At 47.9% G+C, this 25,969-nt stretch overlaps 1 protein-coding gene across 1 annotated transcript; it reads left to right on the top strand.

Moving 5' to 3' along the window:
- The first annotated feature begins 40 nt into the window (after positions 1 to 40).
- Positions 41 to 25,969, top strand: LOC120846117 (28S ribosomal protein S28, mitochondrial). The gene is given in 3 exon segments (XM_040217791.3): positions 41 to 766; positions 25,692 to 25,801; positions 25,804 to 25,969. Coding segments are annotated over 3 exon segments (567 nt in total). The 5' UTR covers positions 41 to 398; the 3' UTR covers positions 25,893 to 25,969.

The following is a 25,969-nucleotide window of genomic DNA, read 5'->3' as shown; positions in this document are numbered from 1 at the left end:
TTCTCCGGTTTCTCCGGTCTTATCGGATTCGCGAAGGGGATTTACTTTCATGATTACAGGAAACAAAGTCGCTGTGTGAAATACTGATTTAAGCGTTAGTTTAGTCGAATTGTTTTTAAAATTTTGTGACGTATTCAAGCCATTGAATAAATGGTATTACTTATAGGCGTCGCGATCGTCGCCTTTAGTGTATGAGCATTGCGGCGAAGCCAGCGAATCTGCACCGCCGGTGAGGCGATCTTGGCGTGTGCTTTTCAATCGTATTCATTAATTTTGCCATCAAGTCTCGGTGTAAGTTATACTTCAATGAAGTACATTGAACGCTTCAACTGATGTCCGCACGTTTCCGTGTCAATATCGTGCTGTGAATCTGACTCGAAACAACCTTGCACGGTCACATGGCTAGCCTCAGGTTTGTGCTGCGTTGGAACAAGCTACGTCCATCGCACTCGTGCTGCTTGCGACGCTTTGAAAGTACCTCGACAGAACATACCAAAGACCCAAACCCCGAAGTAAGACCAGAAAAGCAGAAGGGCAGCTTCGCAGAAGCGTTTCTGAAGTTCCAAGAGATCAAGGTCGGCGAAGACGAACCGCGAGCCCCTCAGCGGTTCACGACGTTGCTCCGAAATTCCAAGTTGATGCAGCTTGGCGATCCTGCAGGCAAGGTGGTTATCGGGAAAATATTTCATATCGTTGAAGACGACCTGTACATCGACTTCGGAGGGAAGTTCCACTGCGTTTGCAAGAAACCGGCGAGAAACCCGAGGTAAGCGGCGGTTTTCTCCTGCGCTGGAGCTCTGAACCACGACCAACTCTCGTGCTCTGAACCAGGCGCTGTGTGAACGAACCGGCGTTTAATAATTAGCTATGAAAACGTTTATTTTTTATTTTTTAAATATTAGTATGGAGATTCGAGAAGGAAGAGAGCAGTAAAGCATTTGGTGCTTCTTTGCTGGCAGATCGAATGATGGAAAGAAGTACGTTGTAAATGACACCGTCGTGACTTGGCAACAGCAACCTACATGACCCGACCTATAAAACTTCGTTTCAGCTTCCGTCCGAGCGCAGCCAAAGCTACGTGCGGCCGGAGCCAATCACATGCCGGCAATAGGTCACGCGATCTCGCCTGCACTTTTGTATCACTCCGCCGCGCCGCCGATCAGCCGCGCCGCCCGCGCTCGCCGAGTATTTCGTCTGCTACGGATGTATCAACGATATCGTCTGCTACAGGTTTAAAAAGTGTCCTTTCACGTTCTGAAACTTAGTCACAGGGGATGTCAGTACGCAGGCTGGCCGCTGGCATCTGTGTTTGAGCTTTCCACCTGTTCGGCATAGTTTCGAGTTGTAAGTACACGTTGCAAGGTCCCCGATGACCCGGTCGTTGATGTTTCCTTGTATTGTTTGGATATACCAGGGCTCGAGGAGCAGTCCTTTCCACCAGCTTCTCGGCGTTTAATGTGATCGGCAGGTAAAGAGGTGCCCTGATTTCGCCGCGTATCTGGATTGCAGTGGCCCGGACGTTTTGCTTGTTTACAACGCATCGGTACGACGCGGCCGGAGTCTCCTGCCGAATTTGAAAGTAGACATTCATCACGACTTCTCGCGCCTGACGCCCAAAGGTGCCTTTGCGAAAGGACGTTTTGAAGCGACTCGGTGAGGAAAGCAGCGAAGCACATGATTCGGCGACTACGGGAACGAAATCACACATAAAAACCGAGCGCTGCAGCGGTGTTGCCAGCGGATATACATGTTTTCACCAAACCACATGCATTTACGTATATTAATAGAAATATAAACTTCAAAGATTTGATTCTTTTAGTTGCAAATCATTCTCAGCAGCACACATCTGGAACATTGCGCAGTTTTTACGCACAAAGCAGTTATTTTAAAAGAAATTACTTTTGTGAACTACTTTGTGGTGCGTAAGAATGCTCTTCTCGAAGTTGCGAACCGTCCCTCCGCCTTTGGCTGCGCTCGGACGGAAGCTGAAACGAAGTTTTTTTTATAACTGTGCCTCGACCTGTGCTCGCGTGTTTCCGAACCTACTTTCCCGGCAGGTTCGTTCTCCAGCCTTTACGACCGAATCAGATAGAGAGTTTTAGCAGATCGTTTTTCGCCCCGATAGCGATACGATGCAATGTGCCCAAGGCCGCCGGATTCCTATCCGATTCGCCGGGTTCCTACCGGATTCGCTCGTAAAGGCTGGAGAACAAACAAGGAGGGGGCACGTTGCAATGTTGGTGAAGCCTAGTCATAAAAAGTTTAAACAATATTGTGCCCAGCGTGACCGCAGGTCTCTGGCGATTGGTGTGCGTGACATGTCACGTGCGAGATGGATGGTTGATTGTAGGAGGATTTCTTGCAGGCTTGCGCGCGCTCCGTCCGGTAGGTTTTATCAGATCGAAAGCTAGACGAAGGCTTGCTACGGTCACGTGATGTGGTCATGTTGGGCTGATAAGTGAGAATAGTAAGGAGGAAAATGAGAAAGGCGAGGCGTCAAGGGGGCATGGCTTGTGGAGGCTACGCGGCTGACATCATGCCCTCTCCTACCCTTCTATTCTCCATGAGAACGAACCTGCCGCCACAGCTTTCTCTTCGAGCTACTAGGTGGTGCCGATTACCCATTTTGATCGAAGCATATTACTAGAACTGGTGGAAAAGCATGACTTAGTTTTATGTAATACCAGTCAGAAGTGTGGCGGGCACATAACGTGGGAAACTGGCAATCTACATTCAACTATAGATTACTTACTCATGTCACACAAAATATATGGTAAGTTACAAGTAATGGAAATAGATGAAGAAGGTTCGAAAAGTCTTGGTAGTGATCACAAACATATTAAGCTGAATTTTGCCAGAGAAGTAAATGCTGAAACTAGACAACATAATTCAAAGCAAACTTTCTGCAGCGACAAAGAGTTGGAAATAGTTGCTGAAAGAATAGAGGATGCAGTTTCAGGGCAACGGTATACAGATTGGATCTATGAGAGCCTAACTAGGTGTTTTGCTGTGGAACTAGACAAAGTTCAGAGTAAACGAAAGGGGAAGCTAGGACATAGACCAAAAAGCTGGTGGGACAAAGAAATGAAGCAAGCAATACAAAAACGTCGGGAAGCCTCTAGAGAACACAGGCATTCCAAGCATGTGGAGAGTCAGAAACAGAAGTAAAAAAAAAATGGGACACTTTTATAACATGTCGCCGAGAGGCATCCAGTTTGATCAATGCGAAAATTCAGAGAAAGGGTGAAGAATGGATGAGTAATGTAAGCAAGAAAGATAGAAACGCAGCCAAGAAGTTTTGGGAGCACTTGAACTCACTTGGTGAAACGACGCAAGCTAAACAGAGGTTCATACTCTCGCGTCAGGGAGATCAATTAGAGGGAGATGATGCGATACAACACATAGGAGAAGTGATGGAGGAGAAATTTCGGGAACGGGCGCATGTGGAAGTTAGGAGAACCGAAGGAAGTAGCAGTCCAGCTTGTGACATCGGGGATTTTGGACAAAGAGAATGCTAAAAGGTGAAACGAAGAGTCCTTTGTGGCACGTCGACAGACACAGATGGTATCCCAATCAAGCTGGTGAAGAATTTGGGTTCTAAATCTAAGGCAAAACTAAGGGAGGTAGTGAGCACTATGATAAAGAAAGGGAACATTCCAGATGAATGGAGGCTGATATATAGGATGAGTATGATATACAAGGGGAAAGGGAGATAAGTCTGACATTAGGAATTATTTTCCCATAACCGTGACACCGGTTATTTACAGGTTGGTAATGCAGATTATAAAGAAAAGACTGGAGGAATGGGTAGATTGCGAGGGCATACTGGGCGAGTTTTAGAACGGGTTTCGGAAGCAAAGAAGGTTGGAGGACAATTTATTTTCTCTAGAAATAGCGCAAAAAGAAAACAGACAGCTCTGGCTGGCATTTCTGGATATCAAGGGTGCCTATAACAATGTGAACCAAAGGAACCTGTGGGACATAATGGAGAGCTTAAACCTAGATGAAAGACTAACAGCATTATTAAGGAACATTTACAAAGATAACAAGGTGATTATAACATGAGAAGGAAAGGCGACAGGGAAAATAGAGATAAGACGAAGCCTTAGGCAGGGGTGCCCGTTTTCGCCTTTGCTGTTTATGTTGTATCTGAGAGGATTGGAGGATAGACTAGAGAAGAGTGGGCTTGGATTCGACCTTTCGTACAGTAGGCTGGGCCAAAAAATTCAGCAATCCTTACCGGGATTGATGTATGCAGATGATATCTTACTAATGGCTAACAACAGGATAGATCTGCAGGAATTAATGAGCATCTGTGGTAGGGAAGGAGAGGAATTAGGTTTAGAATTCAGTAGTGAAAAATCACCCGTCATGATTTTTAACAATGATGAAGTTGAGAGGCTGAAGATACAAAATATTACAGTTGAAAGAGCTAGTAAATGCAAGTATCTAGGAGTATGGATATGTGATGGTGCAGAATATCTCAGTGAGCATGAAAAGTATATAATTGGTAAGGGCAACAGAAATGCAGCTGTAATGAAAAATAGAGCATTTTGGAATTACAACAGGTATGAGGTGGTGAGAGAGATTTGGAAAGGGGTCATGGTGCCTGGCTTGACTTTTGGGAACGCAGTGCTATGCATGAAATCCGAAGTGGATGCAAGACTAGAAATAAAACAGCGCCGAGTAGGTAGGCTGGCTTTGGGGGCACACTGCAAAACGCCAAACCAGGAAGTACAAGGAGACATGGGATGGGCGTCGTTTGAGGGCGAAGAAGCTGTGAGCAAGATATAATTTGAGGATCGGTTAAGGCAAATGGATGGGGAGCAATGGGCACGAAAGGTTTCCAGCTATTTATACATGAGGAGTATAGACACAAAGTAGAGACAGCGCAGTAGGAAATTAATAGGAAAGTTTTTAGGCTATAGTGGAGTTACGGAAGAGCAAGTCTCAGTTAAGAAGAAAGGTAAGGCCACAGAAAGAGATCGGTGGCTAGAAGGAATGCAGACAAAGGCGGCTCTGGAAAGCTATAGATTAAACAAAACAGTTATTGCCAAAGAAAGGATTTATGACAATTCTAGGGGAAGCTCATTGCTGTTTGAGGCGAGGACGGGTGTTCTGCGAACCAGAACATACAGAGTGAAGTACCAGGAAATGGATACAGTGTGCACTGCTTGTGGAGAGGAGGACGAGACGGCTGAGCACTTGATACTCTACTGTAAAGGGCTTCACCCTATGCCTACCGAAGACAACATAGATTTAATAAAGTCATTGGGTTTTAGAGACAGCGAAGGGAGAGTGGATTTCAAGACTGTAGAGATTACCAAGCAAAGATTAAGTGAATGGTGGCAGAAATCGAGAGAAAACTAGGTATTTTCTTATTCACTGATGGCAAGGGGGTTTCATAGCCTCACTTTCTTTGCACTGCGCAGTGAATGTATATTTCACATTTAAATATTCTAAGCTTAAATGGTAAAACAAAATGGCTAGGTGGCGTAAGCTACCGCCCGATCCAAAGGGTTCAGCCGGATTCATCCATCACCCATCCATCCATCCATCGCTTGTTTCCGAACTTACTCTTACGGATTCGCCTTTTGACCGCCGGACGCCGCGAATATCCAATTCGCTCATGAAGGCTGGAGAACATAGAGCAGTACAGGGTGTTCCAAAAAAAAAAAGATTTGCAGGGTTTTATTCACCGCAGAAGAAAAAACAATGCATGGCCAAACACTCATTTTCCGCCGAAAGGTAGCACAAGAGGACCGAACCAAATACCAAAGTTCCAGCACAAACCAATACTTTATTCAAAAGTAATAAGTGATTTTCTGAAAATTTCAATGGGAAAATAGGGCCCGTTTTTGGTTGCTGGCGCAATAGAGCACCATGTAATTCGAGAGCTCGTCGGCCACCATTTTCCCATTGACATTTTCAGAAAATCATTTATAACTTGACTAAAATATCGGCTCGCTCTGAAACATTGGCATCTGGTTCAGACCTCTAGCGCTACCTTCGGAGAATGAGCGTTCGGCGATGCATAGTTTATTTTTGCGGTGAAAAAGACCCTGTAAATGTTTTTCGGGGACACCCTATATAGCTCCTTCGGAACAGAGTAACGCAATCATCTGATCCGCGTGTTTTGCCGACATGCGTGGCCGACACAGCCGTTTATTGGAAGAGTCTGGCCAGTAGGCGGTGGCGACGAAGGCGCTGGAGAAAAGTGAAGAGTGCCGAAGGAGCGAGAGAGGAAGGAGGGAGCAAAGGGGAAATGACCGCCATTTTGACGCAACGCGCTTTCGACGCAGAGCACCGTTGAGGCTGCGCGTCGTCTGCTACGGGCCGACTCCGTTATTCGCCTGAATGAACGTTTTGCGGTCAAGCTTGAGAAAAATTCATTCGTGACCCCCCGAGGAATAACACTATATAATTTTCGTGCCAGATCCTGCGAAATAAAAGGAAAGAAGCGAAATTTGAATGTCGATACCATGTATTCCACCAGGCGAATGAAGGAAAATGGCGGCCCTCCCCGGCGCAGCTGGGAGCAGCAGCAGCTGGGAGGTCACGCACGTGCGCTCGCGCCTCTCACTGTGCGCTGCGGGCTGACTGGCTCAATCTTATGGCGAATTCCACTGGGCGTTTTGGAGCTCGCCGGGATCAGTTGACCAGATCCGGAATAGAGCACGCGATTAGAACGGGGTCGGGCCGCCTACGGATCCCCAGTGGCACATGACCACTGCTCCGGGATCGGTGAATGCCTTCCCGTCATTCAACTGCCCGGGAATCCCAATTCCGCGCCCGCCGCGGTCGTTTCGAAGACGTCTTCGAAATCGCTGCGCTAACACGTGTTCGACGCACGAGCGGCAGGAATGGCTCAGGAGCTTCTTGCAAAGATTGCCTGAATGCCCGTAGCGCGGCAAAACCTCTTCTCCTTCCTGGAAAACGAACTGGCTCTCGAGCCAAGGGGTAAGCAAGCGGCCATTACGAATTCTGAGGCGGGATGGGCGAGATCACGGGCGAGATGCCCCGCGAGAAAGGAAGTCACGTGTGTGCGACGAGGGCTGGCCCGGCTGGCTTCCGGTTGAATCCGCCGAAATTGTCGGAGCGACTTTTCTCGGATCCAGATCGAGATCTGGAGCGGGAGCTAATCCAAAACGACCAGTGGAACACGTCCGTCTCGATCCCGATCGCCCAATGAAGTAGGCTCGCTCCAGAAAAGTCAATGCCGGCGCGCTCGAAAACGGCCTGTGGAATTCGCCATTAGCTCAATCGGGATACGGCGGCGAAATCATAAACTGGCCAAACTCTCCCAATGAGCCCAATGAGGAGGTATATCGTTACTTGAGCGAAGAAACTCTCTACCCGAGAAACAACAAACCGTTTTCGAGCCCAGTCACTGGGTTTGAGGCTAGACTCTCACCGAGTGAACTGTGATTTCGATAGGCGCAGTTTCAAACACTTTTGGCGGCTAAATTCTCGTCTTTTCCCGCTGTATTTTGTGTTTCATGGTGTATGTAATTTCCCGAGGACACGGAGAATGCATTGTACCACATTTGAAGAAAAAACAAAGCAAAAAAGAAAGAAAAACTTAACTATTTTTGTTGGGTACGCGCGCGACATAATGAATGTAAATGGATTGTTAGTTTTCGTGTTGTTGTTGTTTGTTTGTCTTTTACGATAAGTTTTGACGTCGTTGCTTATTTAGCCGCTTGTCAAACGACAAAGCGCTTAGCTGTGGAAAATAATTTGCATCAGAAGATAGCCCAAAGGCATGCATTTTTCACGCTCACAAATAACGTGCTTACCGATGGACAGGACACGGACATACATTATAGCGAGTGTTAACATTCGAGCAATATGTTGTACGTACCACACGATATGCAGCGTTATCTGAGAATAATGTATTTGAGAAAGATCTCAAATAACACAGCCACACTCGACGACAGTCACATCTTGATCTGACGGAATCCAATGTGACTTCGTTTTGGAGCACGTTTTGGGGGAGAGCTTCCTTTTTTTCACACCAGCACCAAGGCAAAGAAACGGGAGCGACTGACTCCGACCGATATTTTATTCGAAAGTTATAAGTGGTTTTCTTAAAATTTCAATAGGAAAATGGCGGCCGACGGAGCTCCGAAAACGGGCAAAAATGGGCCCGATTTTCCCATTGACATTTGCAGAAAATCGCTTATAACTTTTGAATAAAATATCGGTTCGTGCTAAAACTTTGGCATCTGGTTCCGACCTCTGGCGCTACCGATGGGCGGAGAATGAGCGTTCAGCCATGCGTAGATTACTTCGGTGCTGAAAAGAATTACATACATTTTTTTTTCGGGGACACCCTGTACTAGTAGAACATTTGTCGAAGTGCGAACGAGTAGTCAAACAAACACAAGCGAAATACAAGGATTCCGGAACGCAGCCCATAGTTTGCTCTAGCCTCCTAATCATTAAGTAAAATCTCCCGTTTTTATCAAGTAAAGAAAATTAAAAAAAAAGGCAAATGAGCTTTGTGGGCGTTTGGGCCTGCTATTTTTGCTCGTGTCCATTTTTTTTTTTTTTAATTATACTAGTGGTTTGAAAATCATGTGATATTTGTTGTCGTAATTCATGAAACAACCCAGGCAATGCACACACATCCAGGGGACATCCTAAGGATCTCCAGATTGGGACGTTAGGGATGTCCCATGGATATCGGAGTCAGCAAAATTAATGTTTCCGCTGATGCTGCAGTCAAATGCAAAGCTAAACGCCGCAAGAAATACACAGAATGCACAACGGGAGTTGTTTACGAAATTCCAATGTAATGTGGGTCAGTATACATCGGTCAGACTGGCCGATACTTCAACGATCGCGCACGTGAACATGACGCGGCCGCACGAGCAACCCCATCTGGACATCTGGCAACACACTGCAGCCGCTGCCATTGCTCCCCGTCATTTAAAGACACAACATTTATGGCCAGATACCCAGATAAGATATCCAGGGAGCTTTACGAGGCTTTTGAAATCAAAGCAAAAGGCAAGATGTGCACAAGTGACAAGTCTATAATCTTATCCACCAAAGAATTTGATTTTCTAGGAACTGGTCTACAACGTGCCTAGCCGTGACGAAGGGTTTTTTCGCTGCTATATGAGGGATTCGTTTTTTCAATGAATGTTATTTGCGAGTGCGCCAGTGTTTACGTCTCTTCTTGTCCTTGTCTTTTTTCGGCTCCTATCTTCGATTATATATTGCATATTACTTGACGACTTTTCCTCCTCCCTCCCTGGTTGCATGACGTCACATCTGTCCCGTGTTTCCTGCGGTTTTTTTTTCGTTTTTTTTTATATACAATGTATGTATATTTTGATCTCGGCACTTGGCATAAATGAGATGATCAGGAGAGCCTGTAAATTGCTTTCTGAGATAACTAGTCACAGTTACTTTTTTATTTGCGGTAATTTCTAGTCGAAAGCACGTAATTCTGATCAGTACTCAAGGCTGTGTGTGAGTACAGCGCCAGCCGTTGCTTACAGTGCAGTTGTTTTTACAAATCATTTAATATTACTTACATCATTGGCATTGTGTTATATTATCACCATGTGTTCGTTTTATTATGTTCGCTTTAGTTTGATTGAACTGCGTATTTTAGTGAGGATAGTTCTTTGCACTTGGCCTTGAAGTCGTCATCCTTCACCGCACAAATGTTTCGAAATATCCGTTCTCTATATATCTGAAATCGAGTTCCGCGCCTTATCAAATAGACATGAATCAAGAAATCTTGCCTATATTATGTATTTGAGCATTTTATACCCAATCACCTTTCCCGAAAGCATGCATATAATTTGGAGATAGTCCGCGCTTCCCCTTTGCTCCATACCCCGTGCAAAACGAGTGGGCTAACGCGTCTCAGCTCGGAGCGTGGAGCGAAAACTTGCGCTGGGAACCTCCTGGGTTCGAGTCCCCGCCGCCCCCGCCCGTTTCGATCTGGATGAGTTTCGTACCGGCACGCGTTCGTGTGATCACTACTGCGTGATGCACGTTAAAAATCCTAGGTTAGTGGTTGTACCGCACTGGCTAAATTTCTCATCTACAGCTAAGAGACCGATTACCCGTTGAGGCGCATCTCCATCAAGGCTGTATAAACATAAAGAGCAAGACAATTTTTTTTTTAGGGGAGCGAGAGGGCCCCCAAAAGAAAGGGGGGGGGGGGGGGGGGGGGGGGGGGGTCGTTTGACTATGAAACCTTCTCCTCCCCCCTCCCCCCCCCCCCCTCCCCCCCCCCCCCCCCCCTGCCTACGCCACTGTCTTCGAGTAAAGTAATGGAAGTGCCGAAACACTTTCATTGCTCAACCTAAAATTATGTAGGAGGATAATGTGACCGTGAAGTGTCTCTAAGCAAAAGAGAATCGTACAATCTCTAGCCATGACAGCTTCGTCAGTTTCCTGCACAGCACGCGTTCCACTACAGATGGGAATGAAAACAAAATAACACCACCATAGATGTACCGCCTTCAGGAATACGTCATCAATGTTCAAGAAAAGCTAATAAATACACTGTGAAGCACCATTAATTCCTTGCAAAAGTTGGAAGCACCGGATCGTGGGATTTCAGAGTCCCCAGTTCTTCCAGTTCAGTTGGCATGCCACCCTCAGCTTTTCCTTCTTTATGATGGTGGTAGCACAGTCATGGCGATCGAACTGTGCCTTGAATTACTAAAATTATCGTACTAAAATACATAAAAATGAAATAACAAAAATTAAAAAATGTGCTTAAAAACATTTTTAGTGATATCAAACAACCGTAATCTCACGTCCAAATCCATAACACACTGCCTTCTGAACCGAAACCGATAACGCTAGCGATGATGATGGCTGTGGATCGATCAGCCTGAGGACACTCCGGCAAACGCCAGTCAGGCTTACACCCTCTACGAGTGCGAGTACACTGCTACACCACGGCTACAATGTACAACCATGGCACGACCAAGGCCGCGCATTCATCCGTCACACTGAGGAATTGAGCGGCTGTGACATAACGAATAAGAACATCGAAAAAGTTTGTATATATATATATATGTGTGTGTGTGTGTGTGTGTGTGTGTGTGTGTGTGTGTGTGTGTGTGTGTGTGTGTGTGTGTGTGTGTGTGTGTGTGTGTGTGTGTGTGTGTGTGTGTGTGTGTGTGTGTGTGTGTGTGTGTGTGTGTGTGTGTGTGTGTGTGTGTGTGTGTGTGTGTGTGTGTGTGTGTGTGTGTGTGTGTGTGTGTGTGTGTGTGTGCGTGCGCGCGTGTGTGTGTGTGCGTGTGTGTGTGCGTGCGCGCGGTTGTGGATTTGTGCACGTATATCCAATGTCCTCATCACAGTCACTCTGGGACGTTTCTTGGATATATAGTCCTTCCCAAGACATCGTTGGGACGTCTGTCGGACATCGGCTTCGGCAGAGGTTTCCCCAGGAATTGAAATCAGGGGGGGCGTCTAAATTTTTTTGGGTGGGTTAAAGGGGGGGGGGGGGGGGGGGCATTGCGAATATAGGAGTCGTTGTGAATTAAGGGGGTCGGGGTGCCTTCGGAAAAACGAGGGGGGGTCCTAACTCCCCCTAGGGGGGGGTCTAGGGAAATCCCTGGGCTTTGGTACGTGGGACGTCCGCACATTTTTTAGGTGTCCCCGGGACGTTTGGCGTTGTCTCGGTTGTCTTCATTGGTAGCTTTAACCTAAACCAAGTACGTTTGTAAATGGGCTCCTTCACGCAGATGTTCCGCCTGGTTTCAATGTAGTTTGGTCTTTGACAAAGTGACGACAGATTGTGTCATCTGCTTGTTACGCTTGTAGCAAGTGTGGTCTTTCTAGAGGTGTGGCTGGTTATCTCTTGCATCCTCCCTCCGATGGTTCTTTGTTAGAAGGTGCCTTCTGATATCATGTGTCCTCGTTCTGCGGTATTTTGTTGTCGAACGTTTTGTGTCTGCTTCGCTTGACCGTACGTAGGTTCTTTGTTGTCAAACCGTTTATGGCTGCGTCGCTTGGTCGTAGGTCTATTTAAGGACGTGACTGTGAAAAAAAAAATAGCGGTGTTTGGAGTTTTGTGCTTCTCCTACGTCCCTTTTTTCCCCGGCTTCAGGGTTACCATGTCAATGTTTGCTATTCGTTTCGATTCGCAGCACACGTTCACTGTTGGTGGGAAGTTATTTCTATTGATCAAACATTTTAAATGATGTGTTCAGAATTGTTCTATTTCTCGCGTCGGGGCTTTACCGCTTCGCCCCAGCACTCTGTTGTCAAGCTTCGCCTCTTCACACCGGCGCGCGCGCGAGAAGCGTCACTGCTCTGCACCGGTACGTGTGCTCGGAGAAACGACTGGCGTGTCGGAGCATCTGGGCAGCTCACCGGGTTCAGGAATTTTGCTCACTATTGTACGTCTGCCTCCTTTGGTTATGATTATCGTTGGCCCCCAATTCAAAAGGGCACTAAGAGAAAAGAAAGCATCGAACTATATTCCATTAAACGGGGTAGTAAATACAGGCAGGTCAGCTTGAACACTTGACAAACACAAAGAAGGAACTAACATACACACCGCTGACTATCAACTGTTCAGTTCATATAGCGTTAGTGGTCTTTCGAGGAGGGAGAGTGGGAATGAGATTGGTGGATTGCAAGCCTGGTTCTGTGGCCAGGAGAAGGAAGGGGTTAAAGAGACACTGACACCTCCCAATTTTTTTTTTTTTTTAATTTTTTGCCAGGTGATTTATTATGGTGTCGGTATACTACCCAATTAATATTTTGCTACAGAGTCACGTATTTTTTTAATAAAGCCAAAAAACGCAACTGCTCGAAACCGAAACCCCCGCAGCGCACGGAGATGTGGAGAGGACAGAATGAGTGGGCGGAAATCACGTGGCTACACCCAACTGTGCGATTTTTTTTCGAGCGGAGCAGACGAAATGCGTCGCGGGATCCGTTCGCCGTGCGATTCCTTTGCAGTTATGTTTGTTCCGCTCGCTGTTCTGTACTTCAAGATGAGTTGTTTTGTACATTTAAGTACTGGAAATTAGTAGCGAGTGCCCGCGGTGAATTCCCGTGATCGGCTCCGAAAAGAATACTCCCAAGGTGTTGCGTGAAGAGCTGCCTCGCATGTCCTGCATCTGAAAGTGGCATTGTGCGGCAGAGGTGTCAAAAATGGAATCCCGTACCACTTAGTTCAGCTACGTATCGTCCACAACAATTGTTGTTGTTGTTGTTTTGTGATGATTGTAAAAGAAAGAAACGTAAACAGTGCAAAATGTTAAAGAAAAGAAAAACGGTACGCTTACGCTAGGGATCGAACCGGTGTCCCCTGCGTGTGAAGCGCACGTCTTTCCACTGAGCTCTTGAAGAAACTTCGTAGTAATGCAGCCGATAGACTGTATGTCAGAAAGTTTGCTGCCGATTTCGCGGATTTCCCTCCAGTACATGTGTAAGGCACAAGGGTGCTGTATCGCATACCCTTTCAGCCCCCTCGGGTGTCCCTCAAGGGTCCGTCCTTGGCCCAACACTCTTCAATGTGTATGTTCGTGACATTCCGCAGTCCGACAGGCTCCTCACCATCCAATACGCCGACGACACTACTTTGGCGATGTGCATACGCTCCCCCGATGATCTTGCCGCCATGCAAGCTCACCTGGACAAGTTGGCTGTCTGGTCGGCCACTAACCACCTCCGTGTCAGCCACGACAAGTGTGCCGTGATGCGGTTCAGTTCGGCCAGGAAGGTCCAGACACCACACTACACGCTTGGAGGGCTCCTTCTCCCACCTGTACAGGAGCTCAACATCTTGGGTGTATCATTCACGCCCTCACTCGATTTCAGCTGCCATGTGGCTAAGGTGGTGAGCAGGTCTCGCAGGGTACTGGGATTCGCGTCTCGATTTTCACGGCGTTTTGGACGGGAGACCCTGAAAACACTGTACACGGCTCTGGTACTTCCTCGACTGGAGTACTGTTCTTCAATATGGAGCCCTCATCAGATACACCTCACTGAGCGCCTAGAAAGTGTGCAGCGCCGCGCGACTCGAACCTTGGCCCGCCACGACCATTCCTCTGACTACGATGAACGCCTGCAGTCTCTTGGCTGGCACCGCCTGAGCCACCGACGAACAGTGGCGCGTGTCCGACTCGTTGCTGTTGCCGCTGGCCCTTCGCTGGCCGGCTCCTACCTAGCATCAGTTCCCCGTATCTCTAGCCGGACAGGCTGCCCTATCCCTCTCCGCGCCCGCACCCGGCGACACGAAGCTTCGCTGTTCCCCGCCGCGGTGAGCACGTACCTGTCCTTACCTGAGCGCACACGCCCACCCCTGCCGGGGACTGGGGACGAACTCCGCGACTTCAGCAGGACTGTGTCGCGTGTTCTCCGAGCTCAGTAACTCTGTGTACCTATCATTTCTTCCTCCCTTTCATTTGTATATTCATCATCATCATTTCACCTGTTAACACACAGCCGAGGAGGCAGCCAGCACTTGGCTGTACGGGCTTCTGCCTTTTGGCTGCCTCAGGCACTCGGCTGTGTGGAAGTTGTGCCATTAAACACCTTGAACCTTGAACCTTGCACTCCCGACTTGAAGTCGAGCAGCACCACGCATGTGATGTTGTGATGATATGGGAGAACCAACGATGAGGAAAACGACGCGCGTGAAAACTGAGAGTTGGACTGAGCAACACTGTGGACTGAGCAAAGGACGAGGAAGAAGACGCAGTGAACGTGGGGAAGATGGAAATGGTTAGAAGACAAAGAAGTTCAAGGCAAGAGTTGGATATACGAAAAAAAAACGAAGACGACGACGAGAAGGGAAGAGGAGACACAGGCTCGTGACTCGTGAGAGAAGGGCGGGCACGACACGGAACCCGGCTCGACAGCGGTGGTCCCGGCAGCCAAGGAGGAGCCCGGATGGACGAGTCCAGGCCCGTGGGGCTTTCACCCAAGCTCGCTGAGAAGCCTCCGCCTGTGCCTAGCAAGCAGCTCAGCATTTCCTGGACAAGACGAACGCCATGCCTACGTCGAAGTGCACCACCGTGCCGTAAGCGGATGCGGCGAACTTAAGTTTGAATATATATCCACACCATTGCTTTTCGAACTTCTTGTTTATATGACTGTAAATAACATCTACCTTCTTACATTAACCGCACTGGAATTCCGAGTCCCTTTAATTATTTTTTTTCCATCACAATCTGGCGTCCGCGATAGGACTCTTTTTAACATTTTATAGAGAGCAGCATTCCAGACGGTGCTGTAAGGAGAGTTACAGTATGAACCCCGATAAATTGCTATCGGTCGGGAGAGAGCCGGGGTATGCGCGCAAAAACTCCGCGAATGGGTCGAAAAAGAAATAGTCAGACAGAAAGAAGAACGGGTCAGAATGAGAGAAGATGCAAGAGAGGCAGCTAAGGAGGCGCAAGAGATGGCTGACAGAGAAGCTCACAGATTCCAACAAGAACAGGCGGTGCTGCAGATGCGTCTTCAGTTGCGAGGAAACAACAGTTCACCTCGAGATGAGGATCCGCAGGATACTGGCAGTGGAGAAAACCTAGGGAAGCAAACATGTTATCGTAGCCGTCATAAATTAATCCCACCGTTTAATGACAAAAGGGACGACCTTGATGCTTACATCCGACGTCTCGAGCGAGTGGCGACCAGTCAGGAATGGCCCCGAGAAAAGTGGGCGATGTCTTTAAGTCTCTGCCTCACCGGTGAGGCCTTAATGGTCGTTGGAGGATGACACCCGAAGAGTCATTGGACTATTTAAAAGTAAAGCTTAGCCTGCTTCAGCGGTTTCCCTACACAGCAGAAGGCTACCGGGAAAATTTTCGGCAAAGCAAGCCAGAAGAGTCGGAGCCTGGGAGACAATTTGCAGCTCGGCTCCTCGGTTATTTCGACCGATGGCTTGAGACGGGTGATACATTAAGACATTTGAAGGGCTCAGAGATCGCATGGTCGCAGAGCAGTTTTTAAGAAGATGTAGCACAAAACTGTCTATATTTTTGAAGGAGAGAGACTGCAAAAACCCTGAGAGTTTGGCGGTAACTGCAGACCACTTTTTGGAAGCGCAGGGCCAAACTAGCTTGTCTAGCTCGAAAGAAGAGGACCTAAGCCATAAGAGGGTAGTCGACTGAAAGTTCCCACCAAGGGAGTGAGCCGATGTTTCCTCTGCAACAAGCCTGGACATAAAGCCGCAGAATGCTGGACCAGTTCCAGAGCTCAACACGGATCTGCGTGCTGGAGGTGCGGCTAGCCAGGACACAAATCAGATGCGTGTAACTGGAAGCCAAAAGATAAATGTAGTAAGACTCCTCAGGCATCCTGTATGTTGACAATCGCTGACAGCGAAAATCCAGAAGAGGCATACATTGTACTGAGAACCGGAGAACAGATACCGATAGTAAATGCGGCACTCGGAAAAGTTCCACGGTTCCCTGGTAGATAATATGTCAGTGGTGAGGCGAGAAGTGTGTGGTCGTCCGGTCACCGTACTGAGAGACAGCGGCTGCAACACGGTTGTGGTACAAAGAGATCTGGTTCCCGATGATAAGTTAACCGGTGTCTCTAGTCCGGTATTCCTACTTGATAGGACTGTAAAGTACCTGCCAGAGGCAGAGATGGAGGTGAGAACTCCTTATTTTACGTGCAGTCTAACGGCCAAGTGCATGGACAACCCGTTGTACGTTTTGGTGTTAGGAAATGTTCATGGGGTGAGAGGAATTGATGATCCCGATGAAGAATGGAATGACGAGGGAAGACTAAGCGAGTCTCAACTGAACGAAGAGAGACAGACATTCAATGGGACGTCAGGAAAAAGTGAGACTGGCGAAGGACTCGTTCTTGACGAGAGTTGAAAAGAAGGCTGTGACGTCTTGGTGCCGGAGATTAATTCTGCGGGAGCGCTGAAGAGAGTAGCCGGCAAGGAAAAAAAATTCCCAGCTACCAGTTATGACGCTCGAACCGACGGGAATTGACCACAACAAGTTGAAACTATCTCAACATATAATGACGAATTATTGAAGAAATGCTTTGCTGCCGTCGGCAAAAAGTATATCTCGGGAAAATCACACGAGTCTGAATTCGTGTTGTGTAACGAAATCCTTTACAGGAGGTACAAGACGCCGGCACACAAGCAACGGGAACAACTGGTTGTTCCGATAGATTTCCGAACCATCGTACTGAAATTGGCGCACGAAGGAATCATGTCCGGACATCAGGGAACTAAGAAGACCACTGATCGCATCCAGGAGGAGTTCTACTGGCCTGGAATTGAATGGACATCAAGTGATTCGTGAAGTCGTGCGGCATGTGCCAGAGAACCATTCCTAAGTACAGTCTCCGGCGATATGAAAGACCCACTGGGAGCGCGTGGCCGAGGCGGTGGCTGGTGGGGGTGCTGCGAGCGCTCCGGGCAGTTCCATTCTGCTTCGAGGGGAGGACGCTCATTCGGCACTCGGCACAAACTGATAAGCGCGTTTCGCTTTATCTGAGCCCGAGTGAGCGTCCTCCCCTCGAAGCAGAATGGAATTGCCCGGAGGGCTCGCAGCGCCCCCGCCAGCCACCGCCTCGGCCACGCGCTCCCAGTGGGTCTTTCATATTGCCGGAGAGTGTACATGGTGCCGAAAGCACCCCTTGGAACCTTGCCGATCATCGACACTCCCTTCCAAAGAGTCGGCATTGACATCGTCGGGCCTATCGCGCCTAGTTCAGAGACGGGCAACAAGTATATACTGACAATGGTTGACTTCGCTACCAGATACCCAGATGCTGTCGCTCTGAAAAACATCGACACAGTAGAGGTAGCAGAGGGCCTACTGCAAATGTTTTCACGAGTAGGCCTGCCGCGAGAAATCGTCAGTGACCGGGGATCATGCTTTACGTCGGCTCTCATGAAGGAGATCAGTCGCCTATTGTCGCTCAGACTGCTGACGACCACCGTATACCATCCAATGATGTAATGGGCTGGTTGAACGTTTAAGGGGACTCTAAAACGAATGATCAAGAGAATGTGCTAGGAGAAACCGCGATGCTGGGATAGATATCTCACCCCGTTGCTTTTCGCATACAGGGAAGTGCCGCAGAACAGCCTGGGGTTCTCCCCGTTTGACCTTCTTTATGGAAGGTATGTTCGCGGTCCTATGGCGGTTCTGAGAGAAGTCTGGACCAACGAGAACATCGACCCTGAGACCAAGACAACATACAAACATATGGTGGATCTGCGTGAGAGACTCGAAGAGACCTGTAAAGCCGCCCACGAGGAACTCAAGAAGGTCCAACTGACACAAAAGGAACACTACGACAAGAACAGTCGAGCGCACAAACTACGAGAAGGGGACAGAGCACTGATCTTGTTACCGACAGACAGGAACAAGTTGATTCTACAATGGAAGGGTCCATTCCCGGTAGTTGAGAGGAGGAATGACGTGGATTACGTCATAGACCTTGATCAGAGAACGACCGTGTTTCACATTAATATGTTGAAGAGATACAAGGAGAGAGAAGTTCTTGGAGCTCCCGGGCAAGTTTTGGCTGGTATGGCTGTGGAAGAGGATGCCGAAGAACAGGAGGTCCCTCATGTCGGTCTTCCCAAGCTTCAAGATCACAAGGACGTACAGTTCTCAGAAGAGATGACCGAGTTCCAAACTAACGATGCAAGGAAGCTGCTGGAAGAGTTCCAGGACGTATTTTCTGATCTTCCAGGTCAAACCAGGCTCATAAAATGCCAGTTGAAACTGAAGACAGATACGCCAATCCAAGTGCGACAACACCCTATTCCCTTTGCGCTACAGGAAGAGGTAGAAAAAGAGATCGGCGATATGTTACGCCAAGGCATAATCGAGAAGTGCGACTCGGCCTACAACTCGCCCGTTGTGGTAGTAAGGAAGAAGGATAAATCAACACGGTTATGCATAGATTTCCGCCAACTGAATAAGGTTCTGGAAACCGATTGCGAACCGATTCCTCGAGTCGACATGATGTTCGCTGAACTAAGCACTAAACGATACTCTTCTAAATTTGACTTCGCCAAGGGATATTGGCAAGTACCTATGGCCGAAGGATCAGAGGATGCGACCGTATTTTCAACTATGTCGGGTCTGTATCGGTTCAGGTTTATGCCGTTCGGCATAAAAACAGCCCCAGCAGTGTTCACACGATTAATGAGGAAAGTTCTCGAAGGTGTGCCAAACGTACATCATTACTTTGACGACGTCCTAATATCAACCGACACTTGGGAGGAGCATATGAGGACAATGAGCCTATTCTTGACTAAGCTGAGGGAAGCTGGACTCACCGTCAAGCCAAAGAAAACAGAGATCAGGTTCTCAATAGTAACTTTTCTTGGCCACAAAGTCGGACAGGGGACTTTCGAGCCCCTAACAGAGACGCTAGAGAAAATTCAAGGCGCAACACGACCAAAGACTAAAACAGAAGTCCGATCCTTCCTGGGGCTAACCGGCTATTACCGGGAATTCATTCCCAATTACGCCGAGACAACGTTCCCTCTGACGGAGCTGACAAGGAAAAGAGCGGCCAACAAGGTTATCTGGGAGGAAAGACAGGAGAGAGCGTTCGAGCTACTGAAGAAACTTCTCTCCGATAAGCCGATTTTGAAATCTCCAGATCTGTCGAAGGAGTTTATTTTAAGAACAGACGCGTCGGAAAGGTGTCTGGGCGCCGTATTAACGCAAGAACATGAAGGGGTCTTGCATCCGGTTGCGTATGCAAGCCGGAAGTTACTGCCACGAGAACACGCGTATTCCACCATTGAGCGTGAATGCCTAGCCCTCGTGTGGGTAGTGCAAAAATTCCACATATTCTTGTTTGGCAAACGCTTCACTGTACAGAGCGACCACCAGCCGCTTGAATACATTCACTCTGCTAGGCATCTGAATAGTCGCGTATTGAGATGGAGTTTGTTACTCGCCGAGTACGATTTTAAAGTGACGTACTATCGGGGAAAAATGAAATGCGAACAGAGGAGCGCGTGGCTCGCGGTACAGGCTGCGCCACCTGCAAGTGAGCCTAGGGGCAAGGGTGCGTGGCCTACTCCGATGTGTTCACGCCCTTCGCTCTGCGCTCCCCAAGCTTCGGCAGTGCGCCTCTCAGTGCGCTGAAAGCTATCACCGCTATCTTTGCTCGCTCGGCGCGTCCGGAGAGCTTCTTCGCACCGCACGCGCTGAGCCAGCAAAGAAAGCGGTGATAGCTTTCAGCGTACGGCGCGCTGCCGAAGTTTGGGGAGCGCTGAGCGAGGGGCGTGAACACATCGGAGTAGGCCACGCACCCTCGCCCCTAGGCTCACTTGCAGGTGGCGCAGCCTGTACCGCGAGCCACGCGCTCCTCTGTTCGCATTTCATTTTTCCCCGATAGTACATTAAGGACTGCCAGAATGTTGGAGCTGACTATTTAAGTCGTATGTAATGCGCTCACAGCTGTACTGGTTTTGTTTTGGGGGGAAGTAATAGTTTACCTGCGTATGAAACACGCTTCGTCGTTGTCGTGTGGGTTGGTAACAATTGTTTGTTTTGACTACAGGTCTTATTTCTTTTGCTTAAAAGTTTTGATAAACAATTGTCTTAAAAGGGGGTAATTGTGATGATGTGGGATAACCAACGATGAGGGAAACGACGCGCGTTAAAACTTTCAATGGGTACCCGGACACACAGGAATTCCTGGGAACGAGTCGGCTGACGCTGAAGCAGAAAATGCGCATAACCTTGCTCCATCTGAAAACATTCCTTTCACTCGACAAGAGGCTGCAAGACATGTGGCATCATTTGGTAAAAACACTTTCCTGGGTGAATGGTCGTGCACCAAAAACTGCTATCCATACCTCCATCAAATCGACCCGGGACTAGAAAACTCTATTCCTAAAAAATTACCTCGAAACGTGGAAACTTGTTTGCATAGATGTCGCTTGAATTCTGCTTTCACAAATATTCAGATGCACAAATTCGGGTTTATTTCAAGTCCGAACTGTTTACAATGCAACGTCCCTGAAGACTTCCACCACGTCATCTGTGAGTGCGAGTTGTTTAACACTGAGAGAAGCGCACTTCACGACACTATTCAGAAATTAAATAGCGATCCATTCAGCCTAAACAAGATCCTTGGCCCTTGGAACGATCGAAAAAGCCAACAGAGCGCTATAGACGCCTTAGTGGTTTACTTAGAGAAAACAGACCCAATTAGCCGTCTGATTTAAATTCCTTACCCAAATAACTTCTAACTTTTGATAAGGCAGGGAAGTGACGCTGTGTGCAGTAGATACTTAATGAGGCGGAAACGGCAGTCACTGAGCCCCCATCATTCTTTACTGTAGGAATATCTGAATATCCGTTGCATTGTGACATCTCTTATGTGACGGTCTTTTAAAGTGTCCAGAGACCTCACGGTTGAACTCAACCGAACACAATGTTGAATGCTACAGACTGTTATACATGAAGATGGGCTTTTTAACTAACACTGTCGCATTACAAAGGCGATCCTTTTTTTTTTTTTTTTTTTTTCATTGTGTACATATTTACAAATTCTCACTATTCTGTGATAACTGATTTGTTGCACGAGACTGTATGCGCTCTGTATTTTGCTACCTTTATTTGTTCCTCTTCTCTGTCCTCTGTTATCCCACTCCCCATCCCCACGCAGAGTAGCCAACCGAGACTTCTTCGGTTAATTTCTCTGTTTTTTTTTCCTGATCATTAAATGAAATGAATGAGTTGAACTGAGCAACACTGTGGACTGAGCAAAGGACGAGAAAGAAGACGCAGTGAACGTGGGAAAGATGGATATGGTTAGAAGACAAAGAAGTTCAAGGCAAGAGTTGGATATACGGAAAAAAAAAAAACGAAGACGACGACGAGAAGGGAAGAGGAGACACAGGCTCGTGACTCGTGAGAGAAGGGCGGGCACGACACGGAACCCGGCTCGACAGCGGTGGTCCCGGCAGCCGAGGAGGAGCCCGGACGGACGAGTCCAGGCCCGTGGGGCTTTCACCCAAGCTCGCTGAGAAGCCTCCGCGTGTGCCTAGCAAGCAGCTGAGCATTTCCTGGACAAGACGAACGCCATGCCTACGTCGACGTGCACCACCAGCGGATGCGACTAACTGGGGGGCTATGTTGCACGTTTTGGACTCCCAGGAGACTAGGGAGAAGGAAGTGACGTCAACAATGCAGAAAATTCAGATTGGATGTTGATTTTGTTTTATTCTGTCAACATCCAATCTGCGTTTGCTCTAGTCGTTGACGTCACTTACTTCTTCCAAGTCTCCTGGGAGTCAAAAAGCGCAACATAGCACCCCTGACCTTTGTATATATATCCACACCATTGTTTTTCTAACTTTTTGTTTATACGACTGTAAATGATATCTACCTTCTTATATTCACCGCACTGGAATTCCGAGTCCCTTTAATTATCTTTTTTTTTTTTTTTTCATCACAGTGGTCCCTTTGATGTCTTGTGCTACTGCTACCCTACGTACTGTCGGACTTCTTTTGACTGGGATAGATAACGAAAATCCCCCCCCCTTTGCGGCTCTTGAAGTTTCGTGGTTTTGTTTGCGGCCCTAAGGCCGGGTCAGCCTGGCCACCTCAGCTCTAGCGTATAGCGTAGCTGGGCTGCCAGGGGCTGTCATCAAAACTACTATGGTGGTGGAAAGTGCTTATCTAGTGCCCAGTTAACCTAAGGGGTAAAATTTGGAAAATGCGGTTTCGAAAGAAAACTGAAAAAATCGCCGATGTTATGTTCGCGCAATGTACTTCTGGATACCCTTTGTTGTTATTGTTGTTTCTGTTTGTCTTTTTTTTTACATGATAATCTTTATTTTACGCAACTTAAATATACTCCATGTTCTTTTTTTTTTTAAACTTTGATCGAGGGTACGCACTCGATCTTCCGAATTGAGTGTATAATGAACCCATCAAACTCGCTTGTAAGTTGTAGCCGATCGCGTTCTTTAGCAAGTGACACTAAAAGTAGCCGCGCGGCAGCGCACAAGTGTAACGGATGAAGTGTGCTCGCTGAAAGGAACTATAAATTAGCCAGTCTGACAGGGCTGCGTCGCAAGAGCGAAGGCGCTGTTCTGCAGGATGCGTTCATTTGCTCGAGCCTGTCTCGAGCGCAAGCAGTGATCACATCAGTCGCGAGATACATTCTGTTTAATCTGCCATCGTGCAGGCCCTTTTATAGCCGAACCCAGGTGGCAGGTCCAGCCAGCAGTGACGTCATGTGATGTCATAACCGATACATCTTCCCTCTTGAGACGGAGTTCACGAGTTCTTGATGGAAGTTTTCGTCGTAACTCAAGTCTTGTCGGGGGGTGACGCCGTCTAGCTGACCTGCGGAATTGTTGGCCATGGACTTGTCCATGGGGTGGGTTGGGATAGCTCGAGGCAGTTGTTTGGCTGGTTGGGGGTGGCAGTGGCGGTGATGTAAATGTTGTTGACTCGGGTGCCTGGTGCAAAGGGTGTCCGTCATCTTCGCCGTCGTCACTGTCGCCGTGTAGGCAGAAGGATTCTTGAGTTTGTTTCAGATGCTGCCTGTTTCTACGAAATACGCGGTTGTCTTCTGAGATAACGTCACAGGACCTCGGGTCAACTTGACGGAGTACTTTCGCTTTAACGATCCAGCCAGTCGGAGATGCCACTCTGACAATATCACCTGGCCGGAGAGCACGCAGACAATGCCCACCATCATTTTGTTTGTGTTTCCTCACTCGCGCTCCTGGCGTCCGAGAGAAGTCTGGCACGCGGGATCGCAGCTTTCGACCCATGAGGAGCTCACCCGTAGTCCGGCCATCTTCTAGCGGAGTTGTCCGATAATTAAGGACACCCAGCCAGAAGTCTTCTTCCCCTTCGGTGGTTTTCTTCAGATCTGTAACTTACACGCAAATGCTAGCAAAAAAAATTTTTTTTTTTTAATTTTACGTTTGTTTTTTTGTAAGGCTGCACAAAATACTGTAGCGAAGAAGGCAACGAGGTAGGAACGCGACGAAAGAGCTCGTGTAGGTTCTGTGCTGTATTTAAACAGTTTGAAAGGAGACACCTGCTTCAATACAATGCTCATTCTCACAAATCATGTGCCGTGCTTTCAAAGGATCGGGCGTGGTTCTGCGAATCAGCGAAACGCTTAGTTTGTGGTGTTTAAAAGGCATGAGAGAAATTGTGCTCCCCAAGTGATAGGCCCGTAGCTCTCAAGTTTTGAGCACCGCTCCAGGCGAGCAAAATAGAATATTTATGGCTCGCGTTTTGAACATGCCTTCATTGAGCTTCTTCACTACAGTTTTTATACGCCGTTCCATTGCAAGTGCCAGCGTAGCAGGGGCTAGAAGAGCATGCTCCGAGCTTGCAGTGTCCCTACCACACCGTGGTCCCTACCAAGCACCCGCGCTCGTGGAGTGCGAGCATCGTTCAAGGGATAATGCTTTTGCATGTAGCTTCGGCTTCGCTACTGGCGGCGTGCGCGATCGAAAACGTCGCTGTGATCAGCCTTCCACGATTGGCCGAATGCTGACTATGACGTCAGCAAAGGATTTCTCTTCGACGGAAATAAGAGGAATGGAAGAACCTCAACTTTGGCGGTGTTGGTACCATTGGTTTCACAGCGCAATGATATCAAGCTTCCACCATCCTCATTACAAACACCATCGGTTGTTCGTAAGGTAATGACGTCGCGAGAGATAACCATAGGAGGGCGCCACCGAAACACCTCGCCGCTAATAACGCAAAGTAAAACATACGTGCTGACGGAGGCTAGGAAAGAAAGCAACACGGAGTATTCATTGGCGGCCATAGCTGTGGGCGCGTCTGCTGAGCGCGTGCTGACTGCAAGCTTCCACAGTTTTTTACAACGTGCATTCCACACCATCCAGATAGTCCATCTTCGCATCTGAGCGTGCGCTCTAAACATCATCCTCAAACATGGCGTCCAGTGAATACCTTCTATTCAAATAATAAAGCTGAAAGGAATGTTTCATGAAACGCGAAAACCGCAAACTGCATTATTTTTTCTATTTTTTTCCCCGCCTAGACAGATGTTGACAGGCGCTTGTATTCGAACGTGGCTCGTGTATAAACGAGCGTTAACAGCGCCGCTTTTATCGTTGGCTTTTATGGTCGTATCCCGTGGATGGTGCAGCCAGCATAACATGGTTGCGTCTTTCGGACGCGCTCGCGCCGCCTGCCCGAGAGCAACGGGCCTGTTGTGGAAAAGTCTCGACATGTATTTTCTTGTTTGCCTGAAGCGGGCCTTCACATTTGTGATACGAAACCATCGGCACTTTTTTTGCTTGAAAATCCTGTGTCGAGGAACTAACGAAGTGTGCATGCAACACACAAAGGTGTGAATGTCCACTTAAGTCTTTCTTTCTTCCTTTTTTTTTTTTCTCCCTTTCTTTTCAGAAATTATTGCTTGGCTGTTTTTTTTAATTGAAATGATATTTATTAGTGTGTTTAGGCAGCGGTAGGTCGATCTTCCTTGAATTGGTGTCTTGGCCTGTTCAGTACGACTGCACTGTAAGCGTTGTTGGGTAGCCAAAATTACTTTCGTACTATTTATATATCTAGCTGTGTTGTCGATAGGAATCATGCTCGAATATTCTTCTTTCGCTCGCTTAGTGTTTTCGAAGGCAGACTCCCGGGAGACGGTAAATAGAGCGGATAAACTATGTGTGCCTGTAATGTGTACTTATGTCCGTCCCTTTGCCTTCTGGTTCGCAGTGACTACGTCCGGGGCGCGAGGGTCAGGCTGCGCTTGAACGACTTGGAGATGTCGTCTCGATTCCTGGGCGCCGAGAAGGACCTCACCCTCCTAGAAGCCGATGCTACCCTGCTGGGCGTCGTCCGGACGTCGTCGACACAACCAAAACAAGCCTAGCTTTACGCAACCAAATCGAAGCAGCGGTCGCATATGCGTCCTAATAGCGGTGGTTGAAAAAAAAAAAAAAAGAGTGAAAGAGATACTACCGTCTTTGAAAACACGAACTATTCATTTCTTA

Source organism: Ixodes scapularis, unplaced genomic scaffold (genome assembly GCF_016920785.2).
Source record: "Ixodes scapularis isolate PalLabHiFi unplaced genomic scaffold, ASM1692078v2 PGA_scaffold2__306_contigs__length_199485367, whole genome shotgun sequence".
Lineage (NCBI taxonomy): Eukaryota > Metazoa > Arthropoda > Arachnida > Ixodida > Ixodidae > Ixodes > Ixodes scapularis.
This window is presented reverse-complemented; position numbering and strand designations above follow the sequence as displayed.